The sequence below is a fragment of the Odocoileus virginianus genome, chromosome 21, assembly GCF_023699985.2.
Source record: "Odocoileus virginianus isolate 20LAN1187 ecotype Illinois chromosome 21, Ovbor_1.2, whole genome shotgun sequence".
In the NCBI taxonomy this organism is placed as follows: Eukaryota; Metazoa; Chordata; class Mammalia; order Artiodactyla; family Cervidae; genus Odocoileus; species Odocoileus virginianus.
In genome coordinates, this window is record NC_069694.1 from 1,781,369 (window position 1) to 1,802,266 (window position 20,898).

At 39.9% G+C, this 20,898-nt stretch overlaps 1 protein-coding gene across 1 annotated transcript in view; it reads left to right on the forward strand.

Moving 5' to 3' along the window:
• The window catches only part of GABRA2 (gamma-aminobutyric acid type A receptor subunit alpha2), a 134,360-nt gene that overhangs the window by 47,945 nt on the left and 65,517 nt on the right, over positions 1-20,898 (forward strand). Inside the window, exon 4 of the mRNA XM_070451945.1 lies at positions 6,046-6,113. Coding sequence (XP_070308046.1) covers positions 6,046-6,113 — 68 coding nt within the window. The remainder of the gene's footprint in view (positions 1-6,045; positions 6,114-20,898) is intronic.

The following is a 20,898-nucleotide window of genomic DNA, read 5'->3' on the forward strand; positions in this document are numbered from 1 at the left end:
TGAGGGTGGGGAAGGGAGGGAAGCGAGGACTGTAGGAAATAGAGTCAGCAGAACCCGGTCAGCAATTAAAATGCTGAATATGAGGAAGCAGTTCAGACTGAGGCAGTAAGTTTGACAGCTGACGAAACGGTGCTGCCTTTTACCAAGCCTAGAAACAGAGTAGGCAGAATGTTGACTATTTGAAGCCACGGCCTACACGGGCCTTTGAAATTGTGTTTTCAATGCCTGTACTCCTGTTACATTTAAATACTTTCTTTCTGCGCAGTAGTGAAAGAAGAACTGCAAAATTATTTTGCAGAGTAAATGAAAATATCGCTGTCCACAGCAGTGTTCTGTGAGGATGGTGAAAAGGCCATAAAAGAAAAAGTCAGCTAGCATACTTTAACTTAAGCACCTTATTTTATAGTAAAGAAAATGAATAGTGAAATTCTTTGAATCCCTTGTATTAGAATATATATATAATATATATACATATATATGAATTACAGTCCTTAGCGCATTCAGAATACTCCACTTATGTTGATTTATAAATTGATTCTTTATGTTAAGAAGGTAAAAGTTTATCCTTATTATATATTGGCTTACATGCATTCTCAGTCTCTTCAGTCATGACTCTTTGCAACCCCATCGACTGTATCCTGCCAGGCTCCTCTGTCCATGGAATTCTCCAGGCAAGAATACTGGAGTGGGTGGTTATGTCCCGATCTTCCTAACCCAGGGATTGAACTTTCATTTTCTAAAGCTCCTGCAATGCAGGTGGATTCTAAAGAATCCATTTGCTGAGTCACCGGGGAGTTCCCATTATGTATTGCACATGAGAATATTTATTTTTTAATATGTATTGGGGGTTAGAGCAAAATGTAAATTTATATCAGCATAGTTTATAAATTCTGATAACTGAGTTGGTAAGCTGGCTTCTGTTAGTACTTAGAGAAAAATTCAGGCTTTTGAGCTGGTGATGAATCATCTCCATGCTTCTAACTAACCCAGGGACACTAGACCTCTAACGACCTGAGCCCAGACTGCACTTTGACCTCTCAGCTTCTAGGTCGTCTGATGTGCTCTGGATGCCGTTCTTAACAACTTGTTATGGGATGGGGCACTAGGATCTCCTCACAGGAGAATCTAACATGTAATAGCAGAAGTGAGAACTTCAAGAATTCTCCATTTTTTCCCTTGTCAGAGTCCCAAACTGAGCATGGAGCCATGACTTGATGAGACATTACCTCGAGGAACATAAGTTGCTCCTGGTACCACTAACAGCCTCCCTTTGGAAACATTCTCTCCCTGTCAGGCAGGGAATGTCTCTGGACTGTGCTTAGTAAGCCCTGAGAAGCTGTTTGTTAACTGAACCAAACGGTCCCACTAAATCCATGAGAATCAGTGTGCATCATTCTCCTCTTTTTCTGTTTGACTTCCCTTACTAGTACTTTGGGGAGAGAAGAATGTCTCCGGCTTCCTCACCAGAGTACGCTGAATCATTACATATCAGAGGAAGACATTTCAAAGAGAGAGAGACAGATCTTCTATCTGCCAATGGTTCTAAAGACCAGAACAGTCCCAGATCCTGTTGAGGATAGATAAACTCTCCAGTGATAGCAGAATCAGACTGATTTGAAACCCATAATCAGTGACTGTCATGATGGGGTATGTTTAGTTTATCCTTTGAAGACCTTGTATCCTGTCCATAAACATACAGGCAACTTGATTTTGTTAAGTGTGCTAGATGGTCAGTCATGTCTGACTCTTTGCAATCCCATGGACTGTAGCCCTCCAGGCTTCTTTGTTCTTGGCAAGAATACCGGAGTGGGTAGCCATACCCTTCTCTAGGGGATCTTCCTGACACGGGCATCGAACCTGGGTCTCCCATATTGCAGGCAGATTCTGTACCATCTGAGCGACCGGGGAAGCCTTTGATTCTTGTTTGGGATCCCAGATGGGCTATACTTTTTAAATCAATGCATTTTCAATTAGGAGGAAAAATAAAAGTAGATAAATGAAACTAGAAAAACAAACAGAATATATAAAAATTCGAAAATTTAAAAGCATCAGGAATCTCATACTGAGAGGAAATTTCATGTATTCAATATATGTTTATGTTTCCAAATCATCATAAGGAATCAAAGACCCAAGCAGAGAACTGCTGTGAAAAGTGATTGTATGAAAACACAGTTCATGCTGATTTTATTATTCTTCTTAACTCTTTCTGATTTTTTTTAACTCTTTCTGATTTTATGGGCACTATATTTATGTAGCATGTGTTGAGCATCTACTGGGAGGAAGATTTTGGGTAAGGAGGAGCAATTCCTTTGTGGTAGAATGGTAACAATATTATTAGATTCAAAGTTTCCAACTTTTAATAGGAACACTAAGTGCCATGTAAACAAAAATAACTTAGAAAGTGTTGGTTGACTTGAACAAACTTGACTGATGACAAATGGCACATGTAGGTGTTTTGGGAATAATCCCAGGAAGCACAATGTCTTTGTTGTTGCTGAGAGTAAAGCAAAACACAGCAATGACTAACTTGTCCTAAAATATGTGTGTGACAGTCTATTTGTGCTACATGGGGAGCAAAATTATTAGCATCCTGATCTTTCTGAAGAGATGTCATCTGCAGTTTGATTGTACTCTTCGTATTGTGAGCTCACATACTACTTAACGTTACCGTTAATATCAAAATTACAGGGATGAAGACAGCAGAGCTGCTTGTTTGGATGATTAGCTCCAATTAATTAATATCTTTTAGTACAACTAATATCTTTCCCAAGTCCTTAGTTATTATTATTCTTTCTCCTTAGAGTAAGTGAATGATATTTGATGCACAATCATTTGGGAAGTGATATCTACAGACACGAGCTGGGGAAGGACACAATGATACAGGGAGGACAGCCAAATCAGACTACCATCGTCAGCAGGTTACGGCTGAGCACAGGTGGAGTTTCATCCCATGGAGGTCATCTGGGAGATGGTGTAGCGCATGCCCGAGAGTTGTGTCCACTGAGAGGGGGATAAAGTTGAGTTATATTTCCCCCAACTCATCAGTCATTGGTTGATGGCTGTTCCCAGGAGCACAGACTTTTGTGCGATTCCTTTCCGCCGGGTGCAGCCAGGAAAAGCCCCAGCATGGTGAGGAGTCACGGTTTTCCGGGGGATACGGACAAAGGGCTGCAGCGCATGCCCCGTTGGTCTTCTGCAGATGTTTACTATTGTAAATGTTGTTAATGGAGTTATTTAAGCTATCGAACTTTTGACTTGGAATCGCCATTTATTTTAGTAACAGTGATGGAACAGATATTTTGCACGTAACTCAGAATTTCTCTCCTCTCCAGGAGCTTTCCTGCCACTAGACCTGAAAACCTACTTCCTTTTATTTCAACACTCTTCTCACTTGACATAATTAAGGATAGTCCCTCCTCCTTCCCTCCGTGTATATATTGTGAGCCTTTTTAATTAATGCATTACATGTTTACTCAGGGATATTTCTCTTTTTTTGATCTTGTCTCCTAAAAATTCAGCTGCTCCCGGAGTCCCTTCTGTCTGCATTGGCAGATGCTTAACTATCTTCTACCTTAAACCAGCAAGTGAAAAACTGTCTCTCCACTCCCCCACCTTCCCCTCTTGCTAGAGTTGCTAGAGTCCCCTTCTCGTTCACAATCAAGCTTCTCAAAGAGTGTATAAAATCACTGCAGCCTTTTCCTCTTCTAGAACTTCCCTCTCTCCAAGCTGGTCACTGCACACATTTTTTATTTTACGGATGGCTCCCCAGTCTCTACCTTCAGTTACTCTTCCATACCTCAGATTTCTGAATTTCTTAGCAGCAGTGACTGCATAACTCATTTCTTCACAGGGTGTAAGTTGCCTTTGAAGACTCACCTCTAGTTTTCAGGACACTTTATTTTCCTCTACTTTTTTCGAACATGCATAACAGGAGAATATCCTTTGCAATGCATGTGTTCTTTAACTGTGTTTATGAAGTCAGCAAACTTTGAAATCATTTCCTTTAGGGTAACTTTTCATACCTGTGTTCTGTGTCTTGAGGTGTTTCTCTTACTGCTTAGAGCTTTGAGGGTAATCATTTTTTTTTTTTCTCTTTGGATTCTTAGTTGGCACCTCATTGCATTCATTAGGATGACCATATTCTACCTACTTTTTACTTGTCATATGGTGTGTGAGTGGGTGTTCTTTCATATTCTTGGCATGAATATTTTCATGTATTTTTATCATCATTCTTTTCTAACTTAACAACTCCAGACCGAGGAGAATACTTCCATTTGCCTATATGTGGGTGAAGACTACCTTAACATTTTAATTTCTCTCCTCTGGAACATTTTAATAAGTCAATATCTATAATGACTAAAATTTTATTCAGTTGTTTGAGTAAATGTGAGAGTATGATTGATTTGGTATGAGTAAGAGGAAAAAACATGTATAAGTCAGACCCAGGGCCAGCTATAGAAGTTGTGAGACCCAGTCCAGGATGACAATGTAGGGTGCTTTGTTCAGAACATAGTTAAGAATTTCAGGGAAGTGGAAAGAGAACGTTAGACCAAGCACAGGACCCTTCTGAGCACAGAGACCTGTGTGACTGCACAAATTGTATAGCAATGGAGCAGACCCTGTACAGATATTTGGGGGCAGGTTGCAGCTGAGAATTAACTTTATAGATGAGTTTCAAAACAGAATTTCATGAGTACCATTTTTTGGAATAAAAGAGTGTATAAAATAACAAAGTTGAATGAATATATTTATTTGGGGCACCATGCTATGCTTTGACACAGAGTATTGCAGAGAGTAGAATATGTCACTAATAAGAAAACAGTTTTAGATTAATTCTTGACTGAGATCCAATACTTTGCTTACCATGCGTGCTCAAAAGCCAGATTGCATGGGTCCTAAAACCTGGCTCTGTCTACTCTGCAGAGCGTGGGTCTTGGGCACATTTCCTTAACTGTCCATACGTCAGGTGTAAGTGTATTGGGATGATAGCAGAGACTCTATCTCACAGATTTGTCATGCAGTTTATTATATTTTCAGACCTTTGAAGAGTAAGCATTCAGTCTTCTCTGTTATTTCAAAATTCTTTCACTTTTGCTTTAGTAGATACTATATCCTAAACTTAGTTTGCTGTCTTATGGTTGTGAATTAATGTCCAGTATAATGTTAGCACATTTCCTGATATTGTTTGTGTAGAATTACATGGTTATCACTTAGCAGTTGAGGCATTAAGTTCATGATGGTAGAAATTAATGATGTTATTTTTTCTTATAAGAATATTGAAAGGGCTTTATTTTTAATTTTTTACTTTGAGCTTTCCCCCATCGCCATTTGGCTTATTTAAAAATTAAAAATCTAAATCATCTGTTTAGCAGAGCAATCCAGTTAATTATGCTCTACTTTATAAGTTACATAACTTCCAAATCTAATTCAATTTAATTTTAGCAGTTCAGGCATTCTTAAATACATTTAAAAACAATCTTTTTTGGACGTAATCCTTGTGATTAATGAATGTTCTTTGCTTTTTTGTGTCACTGTATGATAAATCTTTTTATATTAATATGAATTATGTTTATTTATAGTGATTAGCAGTGTGTTTGTGCATTATTGAGAAGATACAGTAGTTTACAGTCTACAAACTAAATCTCTACCATCATGAAATACTATCTGAAATATTTGGTTTAATGATCAATTTTAGGACTACATCATACAGTAAGGATAGTAAGTGTATTTTATTTTCTATACTGGTACATTTAAGGTAGTTTCTGAGAAATCATTCTGAGTTCAAAACAAAAAGCTCTAGTCAGGTATAGTTTCCAAAAAGAATGTCATAATTTTTCTGGGCATTTAGCATTTAGGATTGTAAGACCCTAGGGAATAATTAAGCCATATAGCTATATTTGTTGATTGTGAACATTGAAAAGAAAGCAAACAGCAATATTCCCAATTATCACAAATCTTTCTCACCTTTCCATTTTCTTGACCCCTTCTGTCGCCTCTGGTTCTCATAATATAATATCTATATTCAATCTCTTTTTCTCACACCAGACAGTATTACTGAAGTCTTCACTAACATCTATGTGACCAGTTTTGGCCCTGTCTCAGATACAGACATGGTAAGTTTTTCATAATATTTTTTCTTCGTATAATGGGAAGTGTGGGAGATAATTGAAAATAAACACATATTTTTAGTGTTGTAGATTACGTATCTGTCTCACGCCTGTTTTGCCTGTTTGCTGTGCTTCGTCGCTCAGTCATGTCCGACTCTTTGCAACCCCAGGCTCCTCTGTCCATGGGGATTCTTCAGGCAAGAATACTAAAGTGGGTTGCCTTGAACTCGTCCAGGGGATCTTCCCAACCCAGGGATCAAACCCAGGTTTCCCACATTGCAGGAGGATTCTTTACCATCTGAGCCACCAAGGAAGCCCATGCCTGTTCAGTCTGCCCAAATTCATAGAGTTAAGGCTGTTAATCTGCTTGTAGAATGGTGCACCATTCTAACTTAAGTGGTCAGATTAACTCTTTATATTTTATATTATTTTCAAAGCTTTCTACCCAGCTACAGTGTGGCAAGCAGTTGTTTAAATAAAATAATGATATTACTGAGAAGCATTTTCTATGATTAAAACCCCACTTGACTTCCATACGTCTGTACAGTTTCATAGATAACTGCTTCTTACAGGCTGTGGTCATGATCAGTGTTAGAAATGGAAACCTTCTGCTGGCGTTGAATAAGGTGGATTTCTAGTCATACTGGTCATAGCAATAAATACAGTACAGGTGGCAGAGGGTGAGATGGTTAGATAGCATCACCAACTCAGTGGACATAAATCTGGGCAAACTCTGGAAGGTAGTGAAGGACAGGGAGGCCTGGTGTGCTGCAGTCCATGGGGTTGCAAAAAGTCAGACACGACTTAGCATCTGGACAGCAACAAACACTCCTCATTTGTAATAGGTGCATATAAATCAGTCTAAGAAAACTAGAATCTCACACTTGAATTCTGTGGAACTGGTCTTTATTTTTCTTTACAGTGAGATCAGTAGAAGAGGGAGATTGGGCTGTTGGGTTAGAAATCAGTGCACTAGACCAATCATCACTAAATCCTTGGCTGAGCATAAGCGTGTTATGTCTGCCTGAAGCATCTTCTACTGCTCCTTATAGTGCTGTACTGTAGAAAACTTTTGTATAAATTATTTTTCCTCCACCTTTCTTGCTGTCAGAGAATGAGAATTAGAGGAGATGCCCTTGTCCCAGGCTTTGCCTGGCCATCCTCCATCATGTCGTCCTCCCAAGTTTCTTCCTTTCATCTGATACCCCATGGGGAAGGATGACAAGCATGGATGTTTTCATCTGGATAAACATGGGTTTAAAACTAAAGTTTTTCCTTTCTTGCAGATGCTCATAAACAAGAGCCAGTTTTTTTTTAACTACACTATAGTTAATTTACAATATTGTGTTAGTTTCAGGTGTATAGCCTAATGATTCAGTTACTTTGTTTTCAGATTATTTTCCATTATAGGTTATTATAAGATATTAAATACAGTTCCCTGAGCTACACAGTAAATCCTCATTGCTTGATGGCATGTATAGTAGTTTTTATCTGTTAATCGTATGTTCCTCATTTATCCTTCCCCCACCTTCTCTTTGGTAACCTTGTTTGTTTTCTATGTCTGTGAATCTGTTTCTGTTTTGTATATATATTCATTTGTATTATTGCTTAGATTCCACATATAAGTGATATGATACAGTATTTGTCTTTCTGCCTGGCTTACTTCACTTTATATTATATATAAAACTCTCTAGGTCCGTCCCTGTTGACGTAAATGGTGATATTTCATTTTGTTGTGGCTGAGTACTATCCCGGTGTGTGTGTGTGTACATCACATCTTCTTAAGCCAGTGTTCTACTGACAGACACGTGGGTTGTTTCCAAGTCTTGGTTATTCTAAATAGTGCTGATATGAACATTGGGGTCCATGTATCTTTTAAAATTGGAGTATTTGCTTTTTTCCAGATATGTTTCCATGAGCGGGATGGCTGAATCATATGCAACTCTTTTTAGTTTTCTGAGGAACCTCCATACTGTTTTCTGTAGTGACTGCATCAATTTGCATTCCTATAATTATACAATTTACTGGGGCATGCCTACCTTTCCTTTAGGAGTTAGTTATGCCAATTTTATCACAATATGTTTTTCTTCCACCCAGAGCCACTTCTCTGACCTCACAGTCAAAGAACTTGATGAGCTTGGATGGCTGAAGATGTCAAGCACAAGAGGGGTGAAAGTGAAAGTCACTCAGTCGTGTCCGACTCTTTGTGACCCCGTGGACCATACAGTCCATGGAATTCTCCAGGCCAGAATGCTGGAGTGGGTAGCCATTCCCTTTCCCAGGGGATCCTCCCAACCCAGAGAGCGAACCCAGGTCTCCGCATTGCAGGCAGATTCTTTACCAACCGAGCTATCAGTTTTGGGGAGGTGATTCATACCAAACACTGTAGATCTTTGAAGTTCTTTCAAATTAATATGTGAAACCTTAAGTGCTTTCCCCCCAACTTCAACTTCTACATTAAAGCTAATATTTCTGTGCAGCTTGTCTTAGTAAATGCTCCCATGTATTAGAGACACAGTGAGGATGAACACCTGACCTCTATGTGGAGCCAAGTGTGGAGAATCAGAATTGTGCCAAGCACAGTTGAAAGAATAGCAGAATATTATATAAATATGGTTCTTATATGGTTACCTTTGGTGATTTATTACCAGCCAAAACAGAAAGGCAAACGGTATAGGACCCCCAGATATCAAAGTTTTCAATGTTGTAGATTTTGTGTAGTAAATATTGGTGCTAACAGTACTGTGTTAAAAAGTTCTTGTTCGTTTTGCAAAGTGAATTATTTTACCTCAAAAAATACATATATCAAAATATATACTTTTCCTAGGCACATAATGTTTGCTTTTTGAGGGTTTTAGACAGTCATGTATTTTTGGCAAAATGTATGAAGTGACTCTTTTCCAGTAGTGATAATGGATTAAGCTAATTCTCCTCCTTTTGTTCTGACCATTCTTTGGGATTACTGAAACATTTAGAAAGCTGGTAGCTTCAACTCAAAGTGGACTAAAGATTTGACTATAATACCTGAAATCATAAAACTTATTGCAGAAAATATGAGAGATAAGCCCTTTGACATTGGTCTTGGTGATAATTTTTTTTAAACCTGACACAAAAGCAAAAATAAACAAGTAGGACTGACTGTATCAAGCCAAAACCTTCTACACAGCAAGAGATCAATAAGCTGAAAAGGTAATGTACAGAATGGAAGAAAATATTTGCAAACTATATATCTGATAAAGGGTTAGCATCCCAAATATATAAAGAACTGCCACAACTAAATAGTAAAAAAGTAAAACAAAGCAAAAATAACAATCTAATTTAAATAAGGGAGAAAAACTGAATAGACATTTATTCAAAGAAGACGTGCCAATGACCAACAGGTACATGAAAACATGCTCACCGTCAATAATCATCAAGGAAATGTAAGTCAGAACCAGACTGTGGTATCGCCTCACACCTGTTAGGATGACTGTCATCAAAAAGACGAGAGCCATACAGCGTGATATCACTTACCCACTTAGATGTGAAATCTATAGCATGAAATAAACTAGTGAATATAACAAAACAGAACCAGACTCAGAGACAGAGACAGACTAGTGGTGACCAGTGGATAGAGGGAGAGGAGGAGGGGCAAGATGGGGCACAGGATTAGGAAATGCAAACCACGGTGTATAAAAGAGGTGAGCTATCAGGATGCCACAGGGAATATTGGCAGTATTTTATGACAGCTTAAAATGGAGTGTAAACTTCAACACTGTGAGTCATTAAGTTGTATGGATGAAACATATACATCAACATATACATCAACTATACCTAAAATTTTTTTTAAAGGCAAGAGATAAATGTTGCTAATGACATGGAGAAAAGGGAACTTTTGTGCACCATTATTGAAACTATAAGTTGGTATAACTGCTATAGAAAACATTAGGGGTGTTCCTCAAAAAATTAAAAATGCAACTACTGTATTTTCAGTAATCCGTGTCTGGTATACATCCAAAATGAAAACAGGATCCCCAAGAGAAATCTACACTAGCTTTTCTGTTCGTTTTGTTTTTGGCCACCCTGTGTAGTGTGTGGGATCTTCAGCTCCCTGACCAGGGATTGAACCCAGACCCTGGCAGTAAAAGCACTGAGTCCTAACCACTGGATCACCGGGAAGTTCCCTGCACTTCTGTTTTTATTCACCATTTTCCCAATAGCCAAGATAGGGAAATGTGATGTGATATATATATTAATATATGTACATATATCACACTGGGAGAAAAATTCTTGGCATTTTTGACAACATGGATGGACCTTGAAGGCATTAAGTGAATAAACCAGGCAGAGAAAGACAAATACTGCATTGTATCATATTCATGTGGCATAAAAAAGTCATACCACAGGGAATAGATAAATGGTTGTCAGTGTGGAAAATAAAGAGAGGTTGGTGAAAAGGCATAAACTTTCAGCTACAAGACAAATAAAGTCTGAGGCTCCAATGTAAAGCATGGTGACTACAGTTGATAACACTGCATTGGATAATTGAAATTCACCAAAAGAGTAGATTGGTGCTGAAGCTGAAGCTCCAATGCTTTGGCCACCTGATGCAAAGAGCCGACTCGTTGGGAAAGATTCTGATGCTGGGAAAGATTGAGGGTAAGAGGATAAGAGGGTGACAGAAGATGAGATGATTGGATGGCATCACTGACTCAATGGAAACGAGTTTGAGCGAACTCTGGAATATGGTGAAGAACAGGGAAGCCTGGCTTACTACAGTTGATGGAGCTGCAAACAGTCTAGATAAGACTTAGCAGCTGAATCACACCAGAAGAGTGGAGCTTAAATGCTTTCGCCAAAAACAAATAAATAAATAAACATGAGGCGACGGATGTATTACCTACCTAGACAGGGGGAGTTGTTTTACTATGTATATTAAACTACCACTATGATTCCTTCAAATATCTTATGTATTTTTTGTCAGTTATACTTCAGTAAAGCTGAATCTTTTTTGAAAAACAGAAACTGTCATCATTTAGTGTTTCCATATAGGAATTCCTTCCAAGCATTTGATGGTAAATTTATATATTTTTACAAATCTTAAATTCTGGGAAAAGGCAAATAAGAAACTGGGAAAAAGCATTTTAATCGTCCTATATGAATCAAAGATTTGCAGAAGGAAGCCACTGATGTCAGGTTGAAACCCAGGGCAGGGAATGCTGATGTGTGAAGCTGAACACTTAAGGTCAAGGACAATGTGTCCAGAACTGGGACACAACTGTGTCTGAGCGAAGCTGTCACGATAAAGTGGTCATGCATCTAGCAGCTGTGTGTTTGTGGTCCTGTCTGCTGCTGTGATTCTTAAAAATGAAATAAATATTAATAAGATATATGCAAAAAAATAAAAGCTGGTAGCTGATGTTAAAACATTGTCATTAGCAACAGACCAAATTTAAACGCTCTCATATCTGAATTGAACATTGGTCTTTTTAGTGACTTTAGCCCAAGAATTAAAAAAAAATTAACAGACTCAAGGTAAGCTTCCATATTTGGGGGGATACTGCCACACATTATATTAAATGTGAAAATGCAGTCATTTAGTGCCAACTCTATAGGTTGAATTGATTTGAGTAAAACTATTTGGCAACATTTAAATTTTTAAAAATCATGTATTGCTTTGTTTTCTTTATGTATTTTGGATTATGTGTGTATGTATGTGAGCACATGCACTTGTATACAATATAAATTACCCTAAAATGAAATATATATTTAACCTCTCTGTACCCTCTTGAGCTGCTCAAGGTCCTAGATGTTTTTCCCAGCATATATTGTCCTCAGATCACCCAGCCTAACATCGTCCTATAGAATTCTCTTTGGCTGGGTCCAATTTTCTACTTGATTTCCATCTTTATGTACCTTGATTACTCATTCCTACCAAGAGTTGGCTTGAGGGCAGCCTAATTAATTGCGAGACCATCAACTGGGCACATACTCTATCATCAGTGTCCAGTTAGAGGAAAGAATCCATAACAGTAATTAGAACAGAGAAAATTTAATAAAATGAATTGTTAATTCAGACAAGAAGGTTAAATAAAAATGTAAAAGGAGACTCTAAGCAATGTAGATTTAGCAAATGCAGGAAGTGCAGCATCTGCTTCTGGGGTAAGCATCATGAACAAGGAAGGAACTCAGGACTTGGAAGGGAGTCCTTTCCCCCGAGGCTCACCGGAGGACTTTGTGGCCAGAGGAGGATCCGCCTGCCACTGGTGACAAAACAGCCAGTGAAGAAACATATGAAGGGACATGCTGGTCAGAGGAATGTCGTGCCTTCTGGCTGAAAACTCACAGCATGGCAGTCCTTTGCAGCGGAACCCAAGGGTAGCAATGCAGCTAAACCAGGAAGAGAACCAGGAAAGAAGGCCCCTTTCTTTGCTAAACACGTGGCCGCGTCCTCTAGTGACAAGGCCTGACAGCGCATGAGCTGATGAGGGAGCAGAGTGCAGAGCGCTTCTCCCGTGTCTCAGAGGACAGGAGGAGGATGGATTGGAGCGAAGGGTCATTCCCTAATAGTAGGTGTGTATCATGGTGTGTGATATGAAGAGGATTTTGAGGGGGAGTCCAGAGATAGTTTGATCACTGAACAGCTACTGTTTGATATTTGTCCAAATCCGGAGAAGACAATGAAAGCTGCTTAATCTATATACATGTGTAACACAGCCCAGATACTTCCTCATATTGTAAATCTGTTAGAGAAGGCAGAGCTTAATTTCAACACATGTGAAATAGAAATGATTTGGCCTTCATGTTGCTCACATGGAATGATTTTCAATCAATATTACTTTTATAGGAAAGCAAGGAAAATAATGAGGAAAAGTTTGAATTCGTGTTAGCATGGATGGCCAGGTCAGGAAGTGAAACTTATGTGTGCTTCTCTAAACATAAAGAAATTTATTATGATACAGAGGGGCAGGATACTCATGTTATTACTGCCCATACATAAAACTGGATATTAAGGTATCTAATTCATATCTTACAGAAGCAGTTTGTTAATAGGTAAATAGTAAAGAATAAATTGAATTTCACTTTGGGGACTTAGCTGATTCTCTTATTTCTATGCAGTGTGCATACTCAGTGGCAGAACCTAAACTCTTAAGTCTGTGTGTGCAGGTTAGTGATCAGATTTGTTGTGACATTAGCCTGAGAGGAAAAAAGCAGCCTAGCAAAAAGAATTAAGACCCAAAGGAGCAAGCACATACACATACATACACACACACACACACATACACACTGCTATCTCAGAATCATTAACTAGCATAATTGCCCAAAGAAAGTTGCAGACCTAAATTATAATTAAAGATTCTAATTACAGTGTTTGCAATGAAGTTGATTTTTTTACAAAAATTCAACTTTTAAGAAATTCCTGAGTAAGAAGGTAAACTTGGGAATGTACTAGCAGCTAACTGATAGAGTAGGTAGTATCTAGTTGCACATTTAAGCAATTGGTAACTCCTCAGTGTGTGTTTTTTCCCCTCGTTATTTGGTCTGCATAGGAGGTCTTTTCCCATTCCAGTGACCATGTTTGCTATGTGAGCATATGCTTCAGACACAGTGGTGCAGCTACCAGCTGTGCACTGAAGCCTAGACTGAGGGCCTCAGCCCAGGTGGTCATCTCCTGCCCTGAGAAGTGTTAGGGTTAGATCTTAAACAGTGGCCACGCTGAAGTCGTCTCCAGATTCCTGACCTAGAGTTTACCAGATGTTCAAGCTGGATTTAGACAAGGCAGAGAAACCAGAAATCAAATTGCTGACATCCATTGGATCATTGAAAAAGCAAGAGAGTTCCAGAAAAGCATCTACTTCTGTTTTATTGACTGTGCCAAAGCCTTTGACTGTGTGGATCATAACAAACTGGAAAATTTGTTAAGAGATGGGAATACCAGACCACCTGACCTACCTCTTGAGAAATCTGTATGCAGATCAGGAAGCAACAGTTAGAACTGGACATGGAAAAAGAGACTGGTTCCAAATAGGAAAGGAGTACATCAAGGCTGTATATTGTCACCCTGCTTATTTAACTTATATGCAGAATATATCATGAGAAATCCTGGACTGGATGAAGCACAAGCTGGAATCAAGATTGCCAGGAGAAATATCAGTAACCACTCTTATGGCAGAAAGTGAAGAAAAACTAAAGAGCCTCTTGATGAAAGGGAAACAGGAGAGTGAAAATGTTGACTTAAAATTCAGCATTCAGAAAACTAAGATCATGGCATCTGGTCCCATCACTTCATGGCAAATAGATGGGGAAACAATGGAAACAGTGACAAACTTTATTTTTTTGGGCTCCAAAATCACTGCAGATGGTTACTGCAGCCATGAAATTAAGAGACCCTTGCTCTTTGGAAGAAAAGTTATGACCAACCTAGACAGCACATTAAGAAAGAGAGACGTTACTTTGCCAACATAGGTCCATCTAGCCAAAGCTATGGTTTTTGCAGTTGTCACGTATGGATGTGATAGTTGGACTATAAAGAAAGCTGAGGGCTGAAGAATTGATGCTTTTGAAATGTGGTGTGGAGAAGACTCTTGAGAGTTCCTTGGACTGCAAGGAGATCCAACCAGTCTATCCTAAAGGAAATCAGTCCTGAATCTTCATTGGAAGGACAGATGTTGAAGCTGAAACTCCAATACTTTGGTCACCTGATGCGAAGAACTGACTCATTGGAAAAAACCCTGATGTTGGGAAAGATTGAAGGCAGGAGGAGAAGGGGACGACAGAGAATGAGATGGTTGGATGGCATCACCGACTCAATGGATATGAGTTTGAGTAAACTTTGGGAGTTGGTGATGGACAGGGTGGCCATGGGGTCACAAAGAGTTGGACATGACTGAGTGACTAAAGTGAACTGAACTGAGTTAACATCATAGGGAGGTTAGAGAATTATTACATCTTGATATTTGGTCGAAAACTGATACTGAGTTTGAGGTGTTATTACTTATCAGAAATTGACATTTGGAAATGTGTCTAAATATGGAAAACTGCTAAAAATGTGGCAACTACTATATGTCAAAGGTAATTTAATAATATGTACTCATTTTAAAGCCAGAATATAGAATTTAACTACTGTAAAGTTATTGATATTTTGGAAGCATAAGAATTAGATTTAGGGAACAGTCAGCCTGTGGTTTTCAGCACCCTCCTAGCTAGAGTTTTTAATAATTTTCCCCATAATGAGATTCATAGAAATGTGTTGGGATCAGTTGAAGTATTTATTTTAAAAGTTATATCCTAGGCTCGTTCTAAGATCTGTGGAATCATAATTGCTTGTTGTAGGGCATGACAGTCTGCCTTTTAACAGGTTGAGGTATTCAACTCTATGCTGAGGGAAGCCAAAAACCATCATAGGGTTGAAGGCTTGAGGGCATTGGATGGATGATGGTACTATTCATTGGAATATGGAACCTAGGAAGAGAAGTTTTGTTTGCTTTTGTTTTTGTGTTTGAGGGTGGGGTAGTGTAGAGGACATGTGAAGAGTCAGATATTCTGCAATCTAGTAATTTATATTAGAGGGTGAGAAAAGGAAAAAAAAGTGTTTGAAAGCTTCTGTATGCCAGGCAAGAAATGATTGGAGCCTGGGTCAAGTAGAAAGACTGAAGATTAAAAAAAAAAAAAACAAAAAAACCTGAAAAGATTTAAGAGATGTGATAGAATCGACAACCTTTGGTGACCTATTGGAGGTAGGGTTGAAGGAGAAATATAGGATGAAGGTTTGGGAGCTTTGGATGGATGATGGTACCATTCACTGGGATATGGAACATAGGAAGAAAAGTTTGTTTGCTTTTGTTTTTGTGTCTGAGGGATGAATATGTTTTGGACATTGGGTTGGGGTCTTTGAAAGAGATTTACTTGGAAATGTCTAGGTAGCAGGCGTAGACTGAGCTCAAGAGAAAGGCTTAGAGTGCAGATGGCTCGGGAGTCATCTGAAAGCTGAAACCGTGGGCACACATGAACTTGTACAAGGAAAGAGATTAGAGTGATATGGTAATCATGCTTTTACAGAAACTCTGGGATAGAGGAGGATTAGAAAGACTGTGGAGGAGACTGAGAAGGAGCAACCGTGATGTCTGTCAGAATGGAGGAGCTTTCCCTGCTCTCAACTAGACTGTGCTCGATCCTCAGTAATCAGCATTGGAGAGCACTGCTCTTCCTTCCTTCTCGGATGCAGTGATGTTCAGTAGTCAGGTGTCTGCACCAGCTCCAGCCCTCTGTCCAGGTCGGACTCTGTGCCCTGAAGGAGGCGTGGCTCGTTTGGGAATGGGAGGAACCGTAGGTTTTGCCCTTAGTAAACCTCATGTAGGGAGTGGGGTGATAGTTACAGAAAAGAATGCAGATAGAGGTGGCATGACTCCAGCCATTACTTTTCTGCAGCAAGAAGGGTTGTGGGAACTGCGCACATGCAGGGCGCATGCATAGTTCCCGTGACTGCCTCTGGGAGAGCACTCCTTTCTACTCCCCTGCGCTTTTGTACAAGCTAAATAACAAACGACTGTGGCCTCTGGACATGAAGTGATTTTTAAAATAAAACTTTGAGCGGTTGCATGTTCTTTCCCAAGGTTACAAGGGCGGGGCCTGTCCTTCAGGGAGAACTGCAGAATTTATATGCCATGAGGAATAGTAGACACCATCACTAGTGTATGCCCTACATTCTCCAGGATCAAACACAGGTGGCCTGCGGTACCATGGGCCCTTTCCCAAGGGTTAACTACAGCACCAGGAGAATGTGGTTTTAATGCCAGTGTAAGAGAGCATTCATTACAAAAGTAGGGAGAAAACAGCAGTGTCATAGATTATGGTAAAGCCAAGGAAAGGATTTAGCTGTGTCATTAGATTAAGAACAAAGAGATATTTGTTGATCATGGTAAAAGCAACCAGATTGCAGTGGGTTGAGGCATGTGGGAGGTGAGGAAATGGAGAGAGTAGAGGCAACATTTTTAAGCCGCTTGGTTGAGGCGAGGAGGGAGGGCAGAGGGCAATAGCTGTAAGGCATTGTGACTGTCAGACAGGCTTTTTTTTTCTTTTAAGTTGCATTGAACTTCTTGCTGTTCTCAGAACCTGCCATTATCTTTAACAACTCTGTGGCCTTGCAAATGTTTTTCCCTCTTCTTGTTATGCCTTCCCTCCTGCTTTGCCAACTGGAGAGCTTTCATTTATTCAAAGCCAAGCTCAAATTTCATCCTCCCTGATGTTTTTCTAGGCTGCTCCAAGCAGAGTCCATCCTTCTGATCCCCATGCTCCACGACATGACTTTGACTCCCTTTGATGAACTTGCATGCTGGATTATAAAACTCTGTATGTCTTTTTTTCTTTATTGCAGCCTGAGCTACTAGAAGGCATGAGTTGTGTTTGGTCTTCTCAGCCAGATTGCTGAGTGCACACTCTATCTGTCAGTGTCGGGAGCTGAATACTTAAGTTCACAGTGTCGTGGGGGGGGACAGTTAAGGAAAAAATCATCAATCTTAAAACAGTGTGGCCATGTTTTTGTTGACGTATTTATGGATTGATATGGTATTAGTGAGCATATGGGTAGAGGATGTCTATATCTGAGAAGATTTCTAGGAAAAAAAAGATAGCAGGGGAGGACAAAGTTTGGCCAGCTACATATCGGGATGAGTGTTTCAGCACAGAGTGAAAGAGCTTGGTGAATTTAGTAAACTTTAAGCAGTTCAGTGTGACTGCAGCCTAGAATGCTCTTCGGGATTTGGGGGAGAGGAGACTAGAAAACAACTTAGAACCAAATCATGAAGGGCCTATAGCCAGCTGCCCCCAAACTCCATAAAAGCATCTCCAAATCAAACTTGAAAATAGTAGATTTCTGTTACCACAGATCTTATTATCTCGTGGCTTTTTCGATATGTGTCAGTATATTTTCAGTTCAGTTCAGTTCAGTCGCTCAGTCATGTCTGACTCTTTGCGACCCCATGAATTGCAGCACGCCAGGCCTCCCTGTCCATCACCAACTCCTGGAGTTTACTCAAACTCATGTCCATCGAGTCGGTGATGCCATCCAGCCATCCCATCCTCTGTCGTCCCCTTCTCCTCCTGCCCCCAATCCTTCCCAGCATCAGGGTCTTTTCCAATGAGTCAGCTCTTTGCATGAGGTGGCCAAAGTACTGGAGTTTCAGCTTCAGCATCAGTCCTTCCAATGAACACCAAGGACTGACCTCCTTTAGAATAAAGCAGTATATTTTAATACATACATATTATATAGAAAAAGAGCTTGCTGTGATTAGTTTAATATAATCACATAGGCATACATACACATACACATTCGCACTGCACACTTGTGAATGTAAGGATTAGGGGGTTGCACTATCATCTGCCCCTACCGATGCCTTTCTTCTTGTGTACCGTTTGAGCTGTTATGGCCCAGAATCCTTGTTATTACACTTAATTTCCAGTAATTCCTCTCATTAGTTTATTCATGGACTAACTAGCGTTTACCTCCTGTGTTCTGGGCAGTTAGATACTGGTGATGCATTGAAGAAGGCAATCATCGTCCTTGTTCTCAATGTGGAGTGCACATTGCCGGATGTTGACAGGGTTGATGGGGAAGAGACTGCAGGGGAATTCCCTGAGTTTGGGTAGTAAGGTGGAGCATGACACACGAGGCCCTGCAGTACCAGAACTGTCATCGGCAGAGCGTATGCAGGATTTCTAGGCATGAGACTGGGGAGGTGAGGGAGGGAGAGATCGTTGCAGGGCTTTGCAGGCCTTTGGACTTCATCCCGAGGGTGTTAGAAATTCAAAAGCAAACTTAACAGCACTTCATTCTATGGATCTGCTTTCCCCATATCATGTAATATCATGGGTGTCCCTTATAGCTTCTGTTCGGTTTCAAATATCAAAGAGCTCAGTCCAGTCCAATTTAAATATCAATATTTTGTGCCATTTAGAGCTTTTTTCCTCTTGTCAGCCATAGTCACAGGTAAGGGTTGCAAAGTGGCTGGTGGGCTGTGATCGACTATTCTCTCCTCTTTCTGGGTCTTTCTAGAGTTGAGGCAATGACAAGGGAGATTATAAAAAGGAAGGAAATATCTCTTTTGTTGGTAGACATTTTTCAGGTGTGTTTATTTTTTATCAGGGTATAATTGCTCCAAATTGTGCTCGTTTCTGCTGTTCTCTGAAGTGAATCAGCCGTGTGCATACATGCATCCCCCGCCTCTTGGACGTCCCTCCCACCTCCTCCATCCCACCACTAAAAGGAATGAAATAGGGCCGTTTGCTGAGATGTGGATGGACTAGATTCGGTCATACAGAGTGAAGTAAGTCAGAAAGAGAAAAACAAACATCATATATTAACACATTTATGTGGGGTCTAGAAAAATGGTACTGATGGAGCTGCTTCCAAGGCAGGAATGGAGACACAGACATAGAGACCAGACGTGTGGGCGCAAGGGTGGGAGCAGAGGGTGGGGCGGACTGGGAGCTTAGGACGCGCCTCCTTACTCAGCTTGCTCTGTGGGTGCTTCTCCTGGCAGTCTGTGACGCTTGTATGGCTGTTAGATAAACGCAGGGCCTCATGGGGCATGCATGTGATTTCCTTCCAGCGATGGCTTGACTGTCTGAAACACCGAGAGCACAGGTGGTCTGTCTTATAGTTCTCTTGTGGCGTTCTGCGTGGCCTCTGCCTCTGGCCCTGGACCTTGTGACCTTTGACTGATGGGTGTCCTTCTCTTCTCGGGCCACGCTTCTCCTGAGTTTGCAGAGTTGGGGAAGAAAGCTACTGCCGAGGTGATTTACACCAGGCTACCTTCTGTGAAATCCAAACTGTTCCTAAGAACTTTACATGTGTTATCCCACTCCATACTGATAAGAAATAAGTGCGTAATTGCCGCTGGTTTACAGATTAAGTCAGCTGAAACAAAGAGAGATTAAGTAACCTGCTCAAGGTCAAGCGCTCTGGTCCGCTTGACTTATGAGGCCATGCACGTAACATCTATTTCATGTCACTCAACTTATTATTGTTGTTATTTTTCCATCTCGTGTTTGAGTCAGTTTTAAATATGGAAAGAAGACTGACAATTTCAAAACTCTGATTCTCAACCTGCAACTAAATTCTTCCTGTAACTTTCCATGACACATGACTGGAGTCTATTTTTTAGTCTATAAAGAAGGAAATTTCTGTCCCACCCCCAAGGATTGTTTTTATGTATGGTACAAGCAAAAGAACGTAGTGTCAGGAAACATAAGGTTTGAGTTCAAATGTTGGATTTCTTTCTCTTTTTTAATGAATATGACTTCTGAAATATTCCCTACCTGTGAAATGGAAATACTGCTGTATATTTAAAAAGACTGTAATGAATTTTGAACAATACATTGTGTCAAAATGAGTTGCAATTGACCTGTTTTAACTATTAATCATTTTAAGTACTTTGATTAGATATTTTAAATCATTTACTGTTAGAATCTGAATCTTTAGTAACAGTTTCTAATTTGTAAGCTTGCCAGGCATGTAGTTCCAAAGAGAAAGCCCAGACATCTCGCCCATGCAATAGTCCAAAAATGCAGTAACTGTGGTGGTCTGCAGTCTGTTTGTGTGAGCTTCTTTGCATAATAAGGTTTTATGATGGGTACTAATTGGGTTTATTGACACTGCTGATCTATTCTTAAGCTTCTTACGTTTTGCAGTTTTTGCAGGGCTAATACCAGGCTAGAGTCTTAATTCCCACCCCTTTGAGTACCAACTGAAAGTGTTGGAACTTACCATTCTTATATAGTCTCAGGGTGTTATTTCTTTAATTGCTGTATACCT